Raw genomic sequence first — 20,518 nt, 5'->3', positions numbered from 1 at the left:
GTGGGGTACACCTGATGAGTCCAGATTTATCTCCAAATGAAAATAAATGGCGCATCATGAAGTGAACAATCAGACATCACAGATCTCCCGAACTATTAAAAAATGTAATTAAAAGGAAAAGTGATGTAACAGTGGTAAACCTGCCTCTGTCCCAACTTTGAGTGTGTTGCAGACATCACATTCTAAATTTGCCAAATACAATCAATTTGTTCAGTTGTGTTGACCCCACTGCAACCCTGACAAGGATAAAGCGGTTAATAAAAATAAAATAAAAAATTAAATAATATAATACATAATAATACATCTTAAATTTAAGTCCTCATGCTAAACATATTTACATATTTTGAAGTATGCACTGTTTTTAATAAGCTTTAAGTACATCATATTTAGCAGTTAAAATGCTACTGACAAATAATTCATTTGTTTAAATTTAAATTTTCTCATGTGCTAATGTTTGTTTTTTTGCAGACTGTTAGTACATTAAAGATTCATAAGGCGGAGGCCCACGCACTGTTTAGATGCATTGCATCTAACAAAGTGGGAGTGGATGACCGAGTCATTGTATTTCAAGTGGCACGTAAGTAATTATAAGCTTGCTACACTTCCCTTAATTTAAATATGTGGTGTGGTTTTTTTATTACTATCATTAGTGGTTGTATGAGATGAGCTCATTTTGTTAATGAAATGTGTTTTTTAAATTGCAATTAGTGAAAAAGAACACAGTAAAAATGTAGTGCCTAGTGAAATAAATAAAAGAATATCCGGTGTAGTTAGATATTAATTCTGTTAGTTGGTGCAAATGTTTTAATATTTTAATAAATATAATGACAGCCAAAAGTCTGAGACCACTAGTGAACATGACTGTTTTTTTTCTTTTTCTTCAAATTTAATTTAATAGTTTTATTAGAAATCATACAAACCCCATTTCTGGAAAAGTTGGGACCTTTTATTTTTTAAACTTTATTTAAATGACAGTGAAAGTACTTACATTTCCAAAAGTAAGATTTCCAATGCTTTCACTGACCAACTTAATTGAATTTTGTAAATATAAACAGATTTTGAATGTAATGCCTGCGACATACTCAAAAAGTTAGGACAGAGGCATTTATTACCACTGTGTTGCATTACATTTCCTATTAACTATAACTTTTAATCATTTAAATACTGAGGATACTACCTGTTGCAGTTTTGCAAGTGGAATTTTAGCTCGTTTTTATTTTTATACAAGACTTCCAACTGTGGCTCAGTGGTCTGTGGTCGTCATTGTCTGATTTTCTTCTTATTTATGCACCATACATTTTCAATGTAAGGACAGTGCTGCCTGCACTCAGTGAGACGCTGTCTCAGGCAGGTAAAAAGAAGCAGTCTGTAGCCCTTCCTGATAAGAGGTGAGGGTTGCAGTAGCATTGCAATCCATAGAAATTGCATATGACTAAATTGGGAAGAAAAGGTGGAAAATGAATAAATAAATAATTTTTAAAAAATTATAAAAATGTTCCAATATTCCAGTTTTAATTAAAATACTTTTATTTTGAATTAATACTTTTAAATTGAGTTTTTTTAGTATTTTGTTCTCATTAGTTCTCATCCCTCTCTCATTCTTCCAGGTTTTCTCAGTTTAAGTGTGTTCCCATCCAGCAGTCCTATAGAACAGGAGGATGTGCTGCTACGCTGCGTGGTTGACCACATGCTTTACTCAAGTCTGAAGTGGTATCGGGTGTTGAATGTGTCAAACCCGGACAAGTTGCCCAACGCCGTGCCATGTGCCAGCCTTTCCCTGGCTCCCCTTACTCGGCCCAATGCAACCACTGCTACCCTGGAGGGTGCCAACTTCACAATGGACCTGTCCTTACCCAGGGCAAGCTGGCAGGATCAAGGCTTGTATGCATGTCGTGTGGAGAATGCTGACAGCAGTGAGAGAACTTGCTTGCTGCACTACCTGCATCTCAGACGTAAGAAGCATTAAATTGGCATCACATTCACAAGTGAAAAAGCTCAGCATTCAGGCTTGTAATTGGTTAATTTTTTTTCACCCTACCTGAAGTGCATGATGTAATTCATCATATAATTGACAGATTTTTGTTTTGACGGAAGACCTTCTCCTGAGAGTGTCGATACCCATGACTTATATTTTTCACCTGTATTTTTGGTTGTAGCTATAAAGGCACCGAGCATTGTGAACAACATGAGAGATCAGAGGGTGAACATGAGTGATTCCATCGTGATGGTGTGTGAAGCAAGGGGAACGCCAACTCCCCTCATCACATGGACCAAGGACAACCAGACTGTCATTAAAGGATCTGGTTAGAAACTGTTTATTATTGGTTTGACCTTATGTTTATGAATATAAGATACCTGTTATAATTTAGAGTTTAGACATTTATGGGTATAACAGTCACACTAGTAACTTGCGGTTTGCATCTGCTTGTGATGAAAGTGGTGCCACAGGGGGCTGGGATATTGTAAAAAAACAAAATGCTTAATTGTGGTTAGCAGTTTAGCTGTGATCTAGCAGTAATTTGGAAAGAAATTTTTTTTAGATTTGACTACTGTTAAAACAATTAGAACACATATTTTTGTATGTTTGTATTTTTAAAATATGTAGTTCAATAACTCAATGCAAAAACTTTCCCTAAGTTATCCCTAAGTTGCATGTTTGCCATTAACTACAACACTTTTTTGCTGTCCTGTGGTTTGTGTACTTTGACAGGTGTTATTCTGACAGATTCAAACCGTGTCCTGACAATCCAGAGAGTGAAGAAAGAAGACAGTGGTCTATACACATGCACAGCCTGCAACAAACAAGGCTGTGACTTCACACAGGCTCAGCTTATGGTGGAGGGTAAGGTCCCTAAACCTAGTACTTGATAATGTGGCTTTTGATCTTTTCCTGGGAACTTAGCCTATGGCTTACAACCTTACAACCATCACAAAGATACCACCATGGATGCAAACTTGCTCCAGTGGAATCATGGTGGCATTGCTGTTGCCATTATGGCTGCCATGCCATTTTAGCCGCCCGAGTACTTTATTGTTTTTGTGATCAGTTGATGGTCATTTGCTGGTGGGTCAAGTATTTGGCACTGAATTGTATTGATTGCTAACTGTTGATGCCCCTGTTGGGTGGGCAAGCACATGGCCACCTGCATTTTCTAATATTGGCTTGGAGCAAGCGCCTCTTATTTTCTCTTTAGTGCTGAATGTGAGGAATATGGAGTCTTCACCTAACACGTCTACAAAACAGACGCACTCAGCCCTGTTACATCTCTTATTTTGAAAATGTAGAACTGAGAATTTTTTCAAATATATCATTTCAAAAATATTATTTTCAAATTTCTGCTTCTTTGATTTTACTTGATTCTAATTAGTGGTCTTGGTGAAGACTGTCTGTGAGGCTACTGACATATTTCTTTAAAAATAGTATTTCACTGTAAAAAAAAAAAAAAGTGTGTCACTTGTGTTTATATGCCTTATTTTCTTCAAATAACAAATTTTTCCAAAACCATAGTTTTTGTTTTTTTTAAAGAAAACTTAAAAGTAGCCCTAAATGTTCATTATGGTACTTACATCTTGGTAATGGTAGTAGATGGCCATGGTTTTCATATGGATTTGTAGAGATTAGTTACCAGATGTGCACCAAATCTAAAAGCCTATCTATCTGCCTAAGCTGACATTAATTGTGAACAAAAGAGCAAGTGTGAAAATGCCCTTTAAACATCTGTAGTATGGTGACATCTAGGCCCATGGATAGTACAGAAGTAATTCAGCTTAGCTTTCAGTAATTATGCAGCCCTTTTAACACTTCTCACATCTGAAGGCTTACCTGGCAGAGGTAGAAAATCCATGGTATTACTGAGTAGTAGTCAAGTATAAGGAACTTATGAGCAGAGGTCACATTTTTTGTTTAATAAAAAGTTTACCATGATGGGACTATAGTCCAGGCTCATGGAGCACTCTGCACTTGACATGGAATAACAGTAGCCCTTTTACACCAGTACCCTTATCAGAGAAGAGGGAATTGTTTCAATGTTCTATAGTAGAAATCACTTTATTTTTAGTTAGTCCGGAGGAAGGCTGTTTTAACGCACATCCTGTTGGGAGCACTAAAACAAAAACAGTACATAGTCCCAGAATAGAAAGATGGAGTTCAGGCGCTTTTGAGAGAGAGAGAGACAAAGAGACAGAGAGAGAGGAAAATCACACACAGGGTAAGTAGAGTTGAGAACAGAGGGACAGAATGAGTGTACGTGACTCGTGTCTCGCCCCTATTTGTCATAACCACGCCAGCTACACTCACTAACCAAGACTGTCACCAAGTTTTTATTTTTACAGCGATAGACAAACGCTGAACAAGACAATGTGAAATAGAAGCATGTGCATGTTTATAATTTATAATTATGGTCGACAGTGCATCTGGTATTTAAAAGCTCTTATAGAAACAAGATGGCTAGAGAAAAAAACTAACTAGACTTTCTACAAAATGTAGACCCATGTTTCCTTTTGTGTTTTTAAAATGTGACTAGTTTAGAAATCTCCATAGAAATCTTCACAATTTATACACTAATATTCAATTAAGGTTTTAATTCTAGTGCTGCTAGACTTAATTGGTGCCTCTGCTGTGGTTACCCAGTTTTTCCTCAATCGTAGAAATTAAAATAGAGCCCACAGATGACAACCAATATAGCTCATGATGTACACATTAATTTAACTTGTCTCTAATAAGGGACATTAAAGATAACTGTAATTGACCAGTAGTCATTTGCTAGAATCTATCATAGCAGCCAAACAACTGGTCATTTACTTTAGTCGCATGACAATAAGTGAATAAAACATTGGGTTTTATACCTGTTGCAGTCATTATCATCACCACTGTATTTAATCTATAAGTTTTATTTCTGAGATATTTTTTCTAGATTTTTCTAAAACATCTGTTTTTCTAGGATTGGAAAAAAAAGTTAGTATGGATACCTCAAGTACACATAAATATTTAGGTATCTTCGCATATTTATGATGGATTATAGAAAAAGCCAACTAATTCAAGAAATAGGTCAACATGGGGTTACAGCAAAGCTCTTGACTGTGTTGACCACACAAAATTATGAATCAAGGAACGGGAAAATATCCTCAGATGCAATGATTTGTCTCTCCATACAAACATAAGCATTATCCAAACTATGGTCTTCTTTGTGGTTCTTTATTGATGAGAAAAAGCGGTACAATAGCAATGCCGTTGAATTTTGGTGCTGGTGAGAGCTTTAAAGAGTACCTAGAGCAGCATAGACGAAAAACTAATGGATCCTAACCTCTCACTCGAAACCCAGATAACCAAACCGAAGCTCTTATTTTTGATGCATTGACAACCAGCTTATCGGGAAAAAACTATGCTTGGATAAGTTAAAGGTAAAAGAGGAAGAGGGTGACCAGCAACAAGATGGATTATTGCAATTAGAGAAACAATGAATGAGCCATTAAGATGCCCGAAGACCCAAACAGAAGACAGGATGTTCTGGATTAACACTAACCAAATGGTCTCATGGAGTCAGAATCGTGTAATAATCAAAGGCACTGATCAAAAACCTTTTTCCAACATGAACTGACATTAATTTATTTGTTCATTTTTACTACCTCTTGCCAAAACATGCAGATTGGCCACTTTAAATAACCCATAGGTGTAAGTGAATAAGTGAAAGGTTGAGTGTGTGGTGCTCTCTACAACATCAGAAAGATTCAGCCATTTCTCTCCATGGAAGCCACTCAGATTCTCGTCCAGGCACTTGTAATCTCACGGCTGGACTACTGCAACTCCCTCCTGGCAGGTGCTCCTATGTCCACTATTAAACCCTTGCAACTCATTTAAAATGCAGCTCGGTGGCTCAGTGGCTAGCACTGTCGCCTCACAGCAAGGGTTCGATCCCCAGGTGGGGCGGTCTGGGTCCTTTCTGTGTGGAGTTTGCATGTTCTCCCCATGTCCGCGTGGGTTTCCTCTGGGTGCTCCGGTTTCCTCCCACAGTCCAAAGACATGCAAGTGAGGTGAATTGGAGACACTAAATTGTCCATGACTGTGTTCGATATAACCTTGTGAGCTGATGAATCTTGTGTAATTAGTAACTACCGTTCCTGTCATGAATGTAGCCAAAGTGTAAAACATGACGTTAAAATCCTAATAAACAAACAAACAAACAAACAAAATTCAACTGATCACCTGGTTCTTAACCAACCTAAACACTGCCACATCACCCCACTGCTGCGTTCTCTTCACTGGCTTCCTGTAGCTGCACGCATTCAGTTTAAAACAATGATGCTCGCCTACAAAGTCAAAAATGGACCAGCCCCAAGCTACCTTCAAGGTCTAATCAAACCCCGCTCTGTACCATGCAACCTCCGAGCCACTAGTCTCGCTTGACTTGATCCTCCACCCAGGACTAGAGGAAGACCAGCATGAAGGCTCTTCTCTGTACTTGCACCCAAGTGGTGGAATGAACTTTAAAAAACGATTAAAAACCATCTCTTTACTTGGTTTTAACAGGGTTTCAGCAGATTTGTGTTCTTGGACTGTTGTCTACTTACACTACAGTAAGGTAATGTTTACTATGGAAGCAATATCAAGTAGTTACTGAGACAGAATGAATGAATACATTTCCTCAGGGGAGGCAGGAGGAAAAACATGGCCATCGATAAGGAGTAGCGCTCGTCAAACCTATTCTCATATGAATCGGACTAGTGTTGTGATTGGGTTTGTAATATTACCCTGTAAACACAAATGTTGGTAGTTTGGTGTTTTTTAAAATGTGAGAGACAAGCAAAGAAACACAGACACAGGAAAAACATGCTCAACCCATTACAGACAATGACAGGAAGCAAGGACTGAACCCAGGATCACAGAAACCTTGTTGCTGGTTGGCACTGCCAGATGTGCCACTCCATTTAAGCTGCAGTATTCCAGGAACTATGAAAAAGTTAATGTAGTGTACAGGATGTTACATCGAATCATCTACTCCACTTTTGTAGTTCCAAACAACAAGGCAAAGCTCAGTTGGGAAAACTGTATACATTTTATTCACTACTCTAATAGGTGACTGACTTCCTGTAGTTTGTCTTTGGTTTGGCATTATTGGTGACTCTGCACTTTTATTTTGATTAGATAAAATATCATAACAAAAATAGCCTTGCTCTAGAAGTTGTAGCCACCTTAAATTCCGGCAAGCAACATGGATATCCTGTAAACTAGGTTCCTCTCGGCAAGTCATGAGTCAGTGTTTGCCAAAACAGCTTAGAAACTTGCATTCCATAAATACATTTTAGTCCAGTAGAAATATTTAGAGGAATAAATCATAAGCTACTTAAGGGCATGTGTTTTACTTTTTTGGTGTATTGTGGGTTACATGCATATTTTTTATTTAGAAGTAAATCCGTACTGTTTAGGCATTGGTTTATTTTAAATGTGACTTGATTTAAATAGGTAATTTATGATTGGTGTGGATCTGTGAATGATTCTTGTAGTAGTCTGTTATGATTCGTACAGGCTGTTTATTTCTTGTCTTTGTTAGGCGCAGAGGAGAAGATGAACGTGGAGCTGATCGTACCGATTGGTGCTGTGGTTATCGCCATGTTTTTCTGGCTCCTAATCGTGTTTGTTATACGCAACAGGAAAACGGTAATATTCCTCCCTTCTTTCTTTCTTGTCATGCTCACATTACTGCCTCTCTTTGTTTCTGGAACTGTACCTTTGATTCTGGGTCATGTAACAGTCCCTTCTCTGTACCCCAGAATAAATAAATGCTATGTGTGGGCACAGCCTGGGTGGTCCGAGGTTCTTTAGCTCATGTCTAATTAATGAGGGTCTAAGAGGTAGTCACTGGAGTGTCTAAAGGGCAAACATTATGTGTGAATGTGCCCACAGTCATGAAGACCTCACAATTATACTCCCTCATTTTCTCACTTACTCTTAATCTCTCTTGCTAAGCCCACTGATGGAGACCTAAAGGCAGGCTACCTGTCCATCATCTTGGACTCAGAAGACATGGCTATGGATGAGCACGGTGAGAGACTTACCTATGATGCCAACAAGTGGGAGTTCCCCCGTGAACGACTCAAACTAGGTGAGCTTGAGTGTCAATACTTAAACTGCAACATTCAGCATTAAAACAAACTTAACACAAACAGACTTACTATAAAAACACTAAAGTTTAATATATGCATTTCATGGATTTTAACATTTATTAATCACAAATGCTTACTTACTTAATATACATCTATCTCTGAAATCTAAAACCGCTGTATGATACAGGAGAACCATTGGGCAGAGGGGCATTTGGTCAGGTTGTGGAGGCATCAGCTTTCGGCATTGAGAAGGCCACCACCTGTACTACAGTTGCAGTGAAGATGCTAAAGGGTGAGAGGCTTTTATTTACTTTTTGTTTTCTAAAGAGTTAGCCCAAATTTTAGCATGACTAACAGTCGATTAATGGTAGCTGTACTACCGATGTTTAATACTGAAGAAAGCTCTGATGGGAAAGGTGTGAAAATGTTCTTTTGGGCCAGATTTACACCTTTATTTTTTCTTCCTGCTCATGTAATATGTTTTGCTGTACAGTATTTCTCGTTAGTGATTCATAAAGCAAAATCATTCACACAGATACTATGAAAACTAATGAAACTGTTACGTAACAGAATCATATGATGTTAAACTGATAAAGTGTAAAACAGTGAAAACTTTCATAATCTCTTATATGTAAGGCCCTACCTAATTCACAGCCGTGAAAATTGTGTCACGGGCCGTGAAATGAGCAGTTTTCTATGTAATATGCACTTTACTGTAAAATTCCAAATTTAAGGTTTGTGTTTAGGAACTTAACATTTTTCATTCGTATAGCATTTAAATGCCTTACATTTACTGGTTAATTTGCACAGTGGCAGTCCTAACAATCCTACAGCAATTCATTTAGCAATTGGTTAGTCAAAATGTTCAAGATGTTGAAGTGTAAAGCACCTAAAAACACTACTCAGATAACTAAGTTTGGAAAACTCCCAACCAGTTGTGTGGACACAAATGGGGGTGTGTCAAAACAAAGATGAGAATTTTTGTATTTGAGACAGAGCCTCACACCATCGCTAAATGTTCTAGGTTTTCATTTAACCGTTAAGGTAGGCTGTGCTGTGTATTGTAGCTTCCATTTATTCTATCATTCAAGTGTTATTTTATGACTGCCTTGAAATGTGGCACCGTGAAATCTGTGATTTTTAAAAAACAAGATCTGTGAAAGTTAAAGCATTTTCCCATGAATGTATAAACTTAGTATTCCATTGTTGACAATTTGTGATTAATATAGCTAAAAGCATTATTACCGTTATATTATTATAATTATTATTATAATAATGTACAATTAATGCATGTATGAACTTAAAATGATGTCCCGGTTGTGGCATTATTTATCTGCACACCTCAACTGTAAAAAAAAAATTGTGAAAATTTGTTCTAAAAGAACATGTTATTTATCCATCTAACCCTTCAGAACCAATGTAGATTCATTCTTGTTCTCATTCTAAAAACAATATTGTAAGACATAACGTCTGCATATCTGCCCTCCCCCTCCATCTACAGAGGGTGCTACCTCGAGTGAGTACCATGCCTTAATGTCTGAACTGAAGATTCTAATCCATATCGGCCACCATCTAAATGTGGTCAATTTGCTTGGTGCCTGCACAAAACCAGGCGGTGAGTCCACATTATGGTACTTGAAAGACATAATTATGATATTTCTGGTCAATTAGTAATGTTTACTGCAAATACATCTCTTAGGTCCTCTGATGGTGATAGTAGAATACTGTAGGAATGGAAACCTCTCTAGCTACCTTAAGAGTAAGCGTGCAGAGTACAGCCCCTTTAAGGTAAGCTTATCCTCGTACTTCCGACCCCCCCAATTATAAGTTGCTCACTACAGTAATACAATCTATAATATATAGTTAATATTGAAACTTACATTTTCACTAGCAGGTGACAGGTCATTGATGCAACTCATGGTTTGACTCTAGTGTGTTGTAGGGAACCTTTGGTGAGGTCACATGTTAGTAAAACCTAGGAAAAGAAATGACAGTGTTGATTTTTTCTGTCTATGCATTCCAAAACACTGCTTAACCTAGAGTTAAACCCAGCAAAAAACTAATGGTGTGAGAGGATGACATTGACTACTCACGACATATAATTGGTCTGTTAAATCTACCAGAGCTGATACTTATTATTTGTTGCTAAACCGGACAATTTATTTCACTTTGTTGCCTGCTAGTGTGAACAAATGGGTGGTGCAAGAATTGTTAGAAAAATCAGTTGTGTGCCTTTGTATATGTCTGTGTACTTAAGTTTTACGCCCAGTAAGTGGTGCACTATAACAAGAAGGTATTGATTGATTAACCACTTTGTATTGGGCACATTCACTCATCCTCTGTCTTGTTTCAGAGGCCTAAGCCACGACTGTTGCAGGAGGACCTAAATGAAGGGGATCTTGCTATGTTCACTAGTACCCGACTTGACATATGCACTGGTACCGCCATCTGCTCTGGACTAAGAGAGGACTGGACCAAGAGCTCCATCCTTCTTGTGGATGAGCTCGGTACTACAAGTTACTTATTTTTGTAATGTTTAGTAAAATGCATCGTATGTGGTGATGTGTGGTTAGTCCAGTGACACTGCCTTTTTAATTAACTGACTCAGTGACATTAAGCACCCTATCAAAATTGCAAACAGTTCCAAAACTGGGTTGCCAGTTGTTCTTTTTTCCAAATGGGGTGTCATTACCAGCCTAGTTCTGGTCAAGTGTGTACAAGCCACCCATGTTTAGGTACAAAGATTTTAAAAAGCAACATCATGGATAAATTATGGCTGGATTTGGGATAAAAGCAAAGTAAAGCATTTAATCATTTTTTCACGCTCTCTACATAGAGAGTAACCCGCTAAGATAATGAAAATTACATGCATGCAGTTTTTTATACCTTAGAACTTTTCACTGGAACTTTTTATACCTTAGAACTCTTTTCACTGGTCTTGGCTCTTCCTTTAAAAACAAGCACTCACTATCTAGACCAAAACTTATTGGTCAGTAAAAAAGAAAATATGAAAAATAAGCATCTCATTAGCTCTGTAGTAGATTACTGTTTATTGGCAGCTCCAAAAAACAAAAATCTCTGCTCAGACTAAGCCGATGTCAATGTTCTTGCTTATTCTTTGACATGGTTTCCCTCTGGCTGTTGGAAGGCGCAATGACAGTTGTAGAGTTTTGGCTTAATGTGACATTTACTGAAATGGACCAGTGTTTAGAGCTTTATCTGAATAAGGTCTTAACATGAAACCTTAAAGCAGTGTTGTGGGAAAGCCCGATAGTAACAGTGAAATTTGGAAACACAACCTGAACCAAAGGTTGAAGACCCTGCATTTATGCTGCTGTTTCCCCCACTGTAATCAATTGTCTGAGCTTGTCTATGTAACTGTGTGGTGCAGAGAGTTCAGACTGGGATCATCTGACCATGGAGGATCTAATTAGCTACAGCTTTCAGGTAGCCAAGGGAATGGAGTTCCTCTCATCTCGAAAGGTAAATCTCAAACTCACTGTATTTGTATGTAAAGTTCAGGTTAAACGTTTACATACACTGGTAAGGAACAATTTCAGTGTTGTGTTCAGTGATTTCTGCATTTTTTTTAAGTGGGTATTGCAGGGCCCCGTCCAGCCAATTGTGTCTATATGTAGATGCCAATTGGCGGTTCAAACTCTAGTCCACATACTCCTAATTGAGTTATGATTAAGACTTTGGAAAGGCCATGTCAAAAGCTTAATTTTACATTTACATTTTCAGCATTTAGCAGACGCCTTTATCCAAAGCGACTTACATTACAGTATACAGTCTGAGCAATTGAGGGTTAAGGGCCTTGCTCAAGGGCCCAACAGTGACAACCTGGCAGTGGTGGGGCTTGAACCAGCGACCCTCTGGTCACTGGCCTAGTACCTTAACCACTGGGCTACAGCTGGCCCTTTTTCTTTAAAAGCAATACTACTGTCTTTTGGTTAACTGTCTTGTTAAAGCACCAAATAATAACTTTGTCTCATAAGTTGAGATTGTGCTAAGGAGTTTTTGAATAATCTACTTTATTATTCTGTCCACTTTCTGCAATGCATAATTCTCACTGTCAACAAAACTTATGCCTGACCTTTTGTTCTCTAAATATACTTGGTAATGTAATGCTTGCTTTACTGTGACAACTGTGTTCCAACAGCTTCTGTATTTATGGCAAACTTGTTTCTAGTGCTACCTTGCTTACATTTGACCGTTTGAATTTCTTCTTCGCATCTGACATTGACATTTCTTTTTCGCATAAGGACCCAGACTGACCACTGTTTAATCTACCCAGACTTACAGGGAATTGTTTGTTTAGATGTTGAGACCTAACAATTAGTTATTCAAAGAAATAAATCCTTGCCAAAATTCCTTAAATCCCCTGCATGGGTGATTCTTCAATTGGGGGAACTTTTACGTCCCTAGGTTATAAATTTGTGTTAAAAATACTTTATGACAAAACAAATATTTTATGTATTAAAAAGATCATTCATTGCAGCACTAAAAAAAATTACATACCAAAATAATTATGATTTTCATTTTTTATGATGATTTAAACATCAATATTTTGCTACTTTGGCCTTGTCCCCAACCCAGACTTTAAAACTTCTCTGCTCTAATAAAATGCTAAAAAGTGATCAATTCATTATAAAAATCACAATATGAGTTTTATAATAACTTAAGTTTTTTTTTCATATTTGTTCAACCTATGCATATTTTTGAGCAATATATTACTGTCCCCAGCATTATCGTCATTACCGCAACAGTGTATGGTTTCTGTAGGGAATCATTTGAAGGTAACACTTGTTTATGTTGTAACCATGGAAACAAAGACTTGCAAGGAAGCACATGCCAGCCATGAGAGAAGATTGACATTTTAATGTCTGGAAATGTGAGTAATTTAATCATGTATTCCTCCTGATCATAGGGTATATTTATTCAGTGTCATTACCATTTACATCAGTATGGCAGTACTTCACCAAAAAAAAAGAAATGTACACATTATTTATATGTATTTAAAGTGCATCTTGTACTAGCTGTTGACTAGCTTTAGCAAATCCGTGGCCTATCTAGTTTTTTTCTTAAAAAAAGTAAAAATCGTCATTACTGCAACACGTCATTACCAACACATAATGACATTTTGCTATGCCACTTCGCAAATAGATATGAAATATTAAAATTCTATATGAGCTCAATTGTAGCCATCATTAAGTCTTTGCTCTGGCATTATCTTCACATAATTAAAACTAAATTATTCCTAATTTTATTTTTCAAAAGTTAAGATGGTCAAAAGAGCCCGCAATTGAAGAATCACCCGCATATATACATACAATATATGTACCCTACAACTGTAAGTTTGTTAATTTATTTTAAATGGTTTCTGCCAGTGTATTCATCGGGATTTGGCAGCAAGAAACATTCTTCTTTCTGAGAACAACGTCGTTAAAATCTGTGACTTTGGCCTGGCAAGGGATGTGTATAAGGACCCAGACTACGTCCGCAAAGGAGATGTAAGTACAGACTACACCCTATGTACATGTTAAACTATATTATATATTATATACAAGACAAACTTAACAGTAGTGACACATGTGTTCTTTCCACCTTTCTCTTAGGCACGTCTGCCTCTGAAATGGATGGCACCTGAGACAATCTTTGACCGTGTGTACACCACACAGAGTGACGTATGGTCTTTCGGAGTGCTCCTTTGGGAAATCTTTTCCTTGGGTAAGAGGCATAGTTGCATCAAGCTCTTTGATACAAATTCTTCAACTGAGCATCTCAATAAATAAGCAGACTATATTTGGAGCTGTTTTTAAGCTTGCTGCTCACTGGCACAGTCAGCAGAAAGTGGTTTGCTGTGTAGCCAGAAATATGTGCCCACAAAACACTTATCATGCAAAAGCCACCTAAGAATCCTCTGACTGTAACTGTTCTTCAATACAGGTGCATCTCCTTACCCAGGAGTGAATATTGACGAGTCGTTTTGCAGGAGGCTAAAAGAGGGTACCAGGATGAGACCACCTGACTATGCAACCCCTGAGATGTAACTATGTTTTTTCTTCAGTCACACAACTACCTTAAAATACACTATATGGCCAAAAGTATTTGGACACATTTTTGTTTTTTAAATTTTACATTCAGTATTGTCATTTTCAAATCCACATCAATGCAAGTAGAGTCAATTTTTAGAACATGCCCTGCAGGCGACTCACGTGGTCCCTGCGGGCGATCGTGTTGGTAACCCCTGGAGTAAACCAATGTGTGCATCAGGAAAAACAAATAGATGTTGCATTTAAAAAGTTACAAGCTTATTAATTTTCACCATTGCTGTTGATGACTGGGACAAGTTTAGACACTTTTTAGGAATAAACTCAAACAAACATAAATTGTAACATTACGTTTTGGTGGCTTTCAAATTTCCAAGCAGGAGAAGGGCCAAACTGAGAATAGAATTGAGAAATAAAAAAGGGGGCTTGGAAAATGTAGACTTGAGGCCCATGATGACAGAATGGTGCTCTATATGGTAGTGCTTGGTAATTACAATATACTAGTGATGCAAATAAAAATTACGTTAAACATAGCTGATTGGAAAATTATACAGAATGCACAGTATTTTGAAAAATAATGCACATTCCTCCAAAACACACATTGTTATTTTGTTTTACTAATATTACATTTGTTAACCACATTTTCAGTATGTATCTAAAATAGTCTTTGTAATCTGTCCCGTTTCAGCTATCAGACCATGCTGGACTGCTGGATGGATCGACCCAAAGACAGACCCACCTTTACAGAACTAGTGGAACATCTGGGTAATCTGCTGCAGGCCAGTGCTCAGCAGGTTAGATACAATTATTGGTAACAGAACATATGCAGTTGAGCATAGTCAACGTTATTGACATCATGCACTTACATATGAAGTACATCATGTAAAATATCTCCAAAATTGAAAACAATGCCAGAACATAATTAATGGCACACTTTGTTCAGAATAACATCAGACTAACCTGTGATGTGTAATGTGTCAGTGCTCACCAGTGCACATATCACTTTAATTAGCCTATGAATGGTGGTTTTGATGCTTAAAAAGGCCAGATTTATTTCCCGTTCCTTGGTCACAATAACAAACACAAGTGAGCTGTCTGAGCAGACAAGCTATTATCACCAAGCACAAGTAGTCTAAATGGTACAAGACTATTCGAAAGACCTTGGTATCCCAACTTTAACAGTTCCAAATGTTATCAAGAAGTTTGGAACAGTCACAAACCTGCCAGGATGTGGTGAAAATAGAAACATGGGACATAAATGAGAGAAAGCTGATAAAAATGGTTTGAAATGTGGCAAGGAAACCAAATTCAACATCCAAAAAACTTCAGGCTGAGCTAGACACATCTGGAGTGAAAGATGGAGTAATGGCTTTTTATACTAAACACTTAAGGGTGCCAAAAAGGTTGGCCACAACTGTATTTACACCAGAGTTTGTTTTTGCTTTCACACATCTTACAATAAAAGCATGATTAAATGTTTGGGTATGTACGGCCAGTGTTCTAAGTATATATTGTTTGTGTTGTAGGATGGGAAGGACTATATTCCACTGACAGTGGGGGAGGTGGAGGGGGGATCAGGGGTGTCCCACCAGAGAATTACTTGTAACAGAGGACCGCAAACAGACAGCAGGGGGATCCATCTTAATTATGATAATGCTCCATCAACAGGGTGAGTGCCCGCACACACACACACACACACACACACACACACACACACACACACACACACACACACACACACGTATAGTATGTATGCAAAGCTTAACCTGTAATTGCCACTTTCTTTACAGATATAGTCAGCAGATAGAACTAGATGGGGATCAAATATTTGACATTCCTCTGGAACAGAGTGCAGTAATGGTAAAGTGTGGATATCAGCAAATACTTACTAGCAAGGTTAGAGATTTAAGCAAAACTGTTCTCTAATAACTTCCTTTTTACATTTTAGAGTGGTCAAAGGGAAGGTAAGGTGGCATTATCACGTGAGGAGATAAAGGCTCTGAATCATCAAGCACTCAAGATGGGCACATTCAGGTAAAGTAAGGCTACAGCTATTTTCCTGTACAGTGGTACCTTAAAACTCAACAATTCATTCTGGGAGTGGCGTTGAGTTGTAAGGTATTTTTTCCCATAAGGATGTATGGGGAAACCTGATAATGCGTTCTGTGGTCCCATTGAACTGCATATATTTTAGGCTAATGTAAAGTAATGAGGTTGTTTTGACACTTATACACTGAAAATAACACAAATATATAAAACACACTGAAAAACAATTAAAAAACAGTTAAAAATCAATAAAAATACAATAAAACCTGCACTTTACCTTTACTTTCGGGTCATTCTTTAAATACATTAAGTCACATTAAGTTTTTTCTAACGATAAATGTTTTAGACTCTCTCGGAAAAGCTGATTCTCACAATTTGTCAGAACCTGAGCTGTAACACAAGTTTAAAAGTGTAACAGTGAGGAAAATTCAGCCAAACACAGATACATGTGGCGCTTTCAGAGTGGATTTGATGGTTATTCCACAAAAATGCAAATTCATCTCATATTCACACTTTGACATTTTACCACATTGCTCAAGCCAAGTGCTGAACAAAGCAGCAGTCACACACGTTGAGTTTAAGGGAAATGTTGAGTTTAAGGTTGCACATTTTTCGATGAAGGGCGTTGAGTTTCAAAGATTTTGAGTTTAGGGGACGTTGAGTTACAAGGTACCACTGTACTAAGCTATGGAAAGTTAAAAATCTTCTGAATTGATTTGGTATACATTATACTTGTTACTAGGTTGTTACTGAGTAAAATAAGTATAATAAATATTGATATTGGGTTATTTTGTTTATCCAGCATGCCACATTTTTAAGATACACTCTACCCACGATGTGATACGATTCACGATACTGGGTTCACGATATGATTTTTTTCAGGTTTTTTAAACAAAATTAAATTGAAGACAAATTATGACAACGTTTTATTTTATTACTTCTATTTAAAATTAAATACTGTAGTATTTGTGCTTAGATTTAATGTATCTAAATAATCTAAATAATCAATGCCCTTTTATTTCTGAGATAGGTGCAAGCTATGCAAAAAAATGCTGCACATTTCCCTTATTGTGTAAAAAAAGAAAATAGCGCCAGCGCCCTCTGCTGTTTCAAGTGAATATCGATTCATCTTAAATGATTAACCGATTTAAATCGTTGCACATGCGCACTGATTTTTAACTGTTTTCTGGTGCATTGTTACATCCCTAGTGATTAAGCTTAAATAGTGATGTCACTTTTTCGGCCAATACTATTTGATTGTTTAGCTATTAGAGAATGACAGAACTTTTAAACTATTTTATTTACAGTATAGTGCATACACATTTAATTATGCATGCAAGCCATTTGGCTTTCTATGTGCTAAATGTTCTATTTTTATGAAAAATAGCTAGCAACCTGGTTTGCCATTAGAAATAGAACATGGACTGTTTCTAAATATCATATTAATGTATAAAGACCTAGCTCATTTTAGTAGTTACATTAAAATTCTATAGAAGGTAAAAACTAACTTCATCTTCATTAACGTCTTCCCTCAGTCCCCTACTACGATATAAAAGTAAGGAATCTTTGGCCTCTGAATCATCCAACCAGACCAGTGGCTACCAGTCTGGCTACCATTCTGATGACGCAGAGGCACCTGTGTATGCTAATGAGGAGATGATCCTGAAGAGGGACATTTTGAAGAAGCCACCGCTGACTAAAAGAGACGACAAGTTTAGCACTGAGGTCCGCTATAGCGTGCCCCCAGTTTAACTGTAACCAATCACAACATACCGTTAAATAATGTTTGATTCTGACCATGACTTTTTGAACTCTCAGCCTGGAAAAGCAGATTTAGCCTTTTAAGAATCAATAATATCAAGAAGTTCTGCTTATGATAGGTTGAGGCCTTGCCTAACTTCAGTCCATTTTCTACTGAAGTTCTGCAAAGTATAAAATAAGCACTGCTCTGCCAGTCAGACCTTAAGGTATTCTCTTTGGCAATTTACACTATTTAAGCAGGTACATCAATTATATATCTTAACTTTGGGCATTGCATTCAGATGGTCACAAGTCATCCAGATTTTTGGGAAGCATTTTCACCAGTCCAGTCATTTCCAATTCCATATTGCCATTCTTCTGGCAGTGCTTCAGTTGAACATTGCGCTAACCTGTCTTCATACAGACATGACTGGCAATGTTCAAGAAGTGGGGGGATGTCTGAGGAACTAGATGGATTGGCATCCTCTCTGGGGTGTGTTAGTGATTTTTTTCCCCCTGAATCACTGGGTAATATATGCAGTATTCAGAGAGTCAGTGATTCAGGGAGAGTCACATTATGCCCTGTACGAATCCTCTTCTTCTCATGCTGGTGCCTCTATTAGACAGTAGAGCTTTTATTTTTTTCCTTCAAACACTGCCAGTTGTGTCTGGTGGATGCCTGGCAAGGTCAGTAGCAATGATCAAGCTCCCTGCTGTAGTGAGCTAGTGTATTAGACTGCTGCACCACCCAAGTGTCACCCCATTCAGCTTTTAGATCTTAACCACCAAATATCAAACTGACCATTGTGCCTTAATGTTTATACTTTAAAGTCTTTATTCAAGATGCCACATTTCTGAAGTGATATACAATGTAATATACTGTGCAATGTTTCAGATAAGCTGTATGTGTTAGATTTAATTACAGTCATGGCCACAAATATTGACACTCTTGATCTTCTTTTAAAAAATGCACCACTTCTCACAGAACATTGTTTGTAATTACAAATGAATTAGTATTCACAGGTTTATTTCTTGTGTTTGCATTGGAACAACACAATTCAATGTTTATATCATTCCACACAGAATTCCAGATGTGGACTGGACCAAATTTATGGCACCTTCTAAAAATTGTAAGGAATAACTGGATTTCAATCATGTGATGCTCCTGTAATCTGTACTTAAACTCACCTGTGGCAGGCAACAGGTGCTGCAATATAGAAATCACACTTCCAACCAGTTTCAATGAAAGAAAGTCGACTCAATCTTCTTCAGTCTGGATGTACCACACTGAGCATGGAGAAAAGAAAGAAGAGCAAAGAATTGTCAGGATTTGAGAACCAAAATTGTTCAAAAGAATGGACAATGTAAATGCTACAAGTCCATCTCCAGAGACCCTAATGCTCCTGTGTTCACTGTGCAGTATGTCAAAACAGTAGTTGGTCTAGTAGCAAGAAGAGATTGGGTTCAGTTATTGTTTCCAATAGGTTGAGGGTGCCAATAATTTCCCCAGTCCATTTTTGAGTTCTGTAACAGTTATACCAGATTTGACTTATTTACTTTTTTGTGTTGTTTCAGTGCAAACTAAAGACATATTTTATGTACACGTACATACTGAAGCATTTGTAATCTCAACAATTTTCTCACAGAATCGCAGGGGGGCCATGATTGTATTTTAAAGGTCAACTTTTTTGGAGAGAGCCTTGGACATTGTTTACACAGGCTGCAAAGCATGAGTAGCTGCTGAGTGTGGCCCTTTCCACTTCCTGTTAATGAACATGCCTACTTCTAGCCAGCAGGAAAGGCAAACTGAAATGAACTAAAGTTTTTTTGATCTGTATTTATCTTTCGTATTGTTTTCTTTCTTTTTTATTTAAATTTTGGTGAGGATCTTACCAAATCATATGCAAAATGGCCCTCAAGTGTTCTTTTTTCCTGCCTTTTGTTTTACTTTACATTATGACTTTCTTTACTTTCATTGTCGACCTTTTAAATGTACAGTTTATTAATTTAGGATCTTAGTATTTACTAAAACTGTTATATAATTAATTTTATATAATAAAATAAAACTAAAATTAATTCTGCTATTAGTGTCAATGTGTGTGCCTTTTAACTTAGAAAGTATGATTACTTCAAGGTTACTTGAATGATTACTTAAAAGAGAGTGGATATAAGCTTTCAAATTTTATTTTTTTGCTGTGTGCATGTGTGACTCAATAAGAGTGAACCATTACAGCCATTACAGCCGTTACATAATATAATAAACTATCCATTAATGTTGTAAAATTTATGTGAACACCTGGCCAGGAGCTTGTTGGACATTCCATTCTGAAACCATGTCCATTAACATGAAGTTACCCTTTGCAGCTATAACAGACTCCATTTTTTAGGAAGGTGGGAGATCATCCGAAAGATTTTGGAATGTGTTTGTGGAAATTTGTTTAAAATTATTAAAAATGTGTTCAGTGGGATTAAGTTCAAGGTTCCGTGCAGGTCGTTGGGGTCACTTTACACCAAATTTGTCAAAACAGGACCTGCACAAAGATACAGTCATGCTGAAAGATTTTGGGATGCATTTTTCA

The 20,518-nt window shown here is 37.2% G+C and overlaps 1 protein-coding gene across 1 annotated transcript in view; it reads left to right on the top strand.

Moving 5' to 3' along the window:
• Positions 1–20,020, top strand: part of kdr (kinase insert domain receptor (a type III receptor tyrosine kinase)) — a 36,715-nt gene extending 16,695 nt beyond the window's left edge. Inside the window, exons 12-30 of the mRNA XM_063002107.1 lie at positions 469–577; positions 1,608–1,952; positions 2,157–2,303; positions 2,711–2,842; positions 7,548–7,654; positions 7,964–8,099; positions 8,288–8,392; positions 9,602–9,715; positions 9,800–9,888; positions 10,454–10,607; positions 11,492–11,583; positions 13,491–13,613; positions 13,719–13,830; positions 14,050–14,149; positions 14,842–14,947; positions 15,680–15,822; positions 15,944–16,013; positions 16,102–16,187; positions 17,735–20,020. Coding sequence (XP_062858177.1) covers positions 469–577; positions 1,608–1,952; positions 2,157–2,303; positions 2,711–2,842; positions 7,548–7,654; positions 7,964–8,099; positions 8,288–8,392; positions 9,602–9,715; positions 9,800–9,888; positions 10,454–10,607; positions 11,492–11,583; positions 13,491–13,613; positions 13,719–13,830; positions 14,050–14,149; positions 14,842–14,947; positions 15,680–15,822; positions 15,944–16,013; positions 16,102–16,187; positions 17,735–17,951 — 2,487 coding nt within the window. The 3' untranslated portion in view covers positions 17,952–20,020. The remainder of the gene's footprint in view (positions 1–468; positions 578–1,607; positions 1,953–2,156; positions 2,304–2,710; positions 2,843–7,547; positions 7,655–7,963; positions 8,100–8,287; positions 8,393–9,601; positions 9,716–9,799; positions 9,889–10,453; positions 10,608–11,491; positions 11,584–13,490; positions 13,614–13,718; positions 13,831–14,049; positions 14,150–14,841; positions 14,948–15,679; positions 15,823–15,943; positions 16,014–16,101; positions 16,188–17,734) is intronic.
• The last annotated feature ends 498 nt before the right edge of the window (positions 20,021–20,518 follow it).

The sequence above is a fragment of the Trichomycterus rosablanca genome, chromosome 9 (genome assembly GCF_030014385.1).
Source record: "Trichomycterus rosablanca isolate fTriRos1 chromosome 9, fTriRos1.hap1, whole genome shotgun sequence".
Lineage (NCBI taxonomy): Eukaryota > Metazoa > Chordata > Actinopteri > Siluriformes > Trichomycteridae > Trichomycterus > Trichomycterus rosablanca.
The sequence above is the reverse complement of the archived record's forward strand: the minus strand, read 5'-3'. Positions and strand labels throughout refer to the sequence as shown.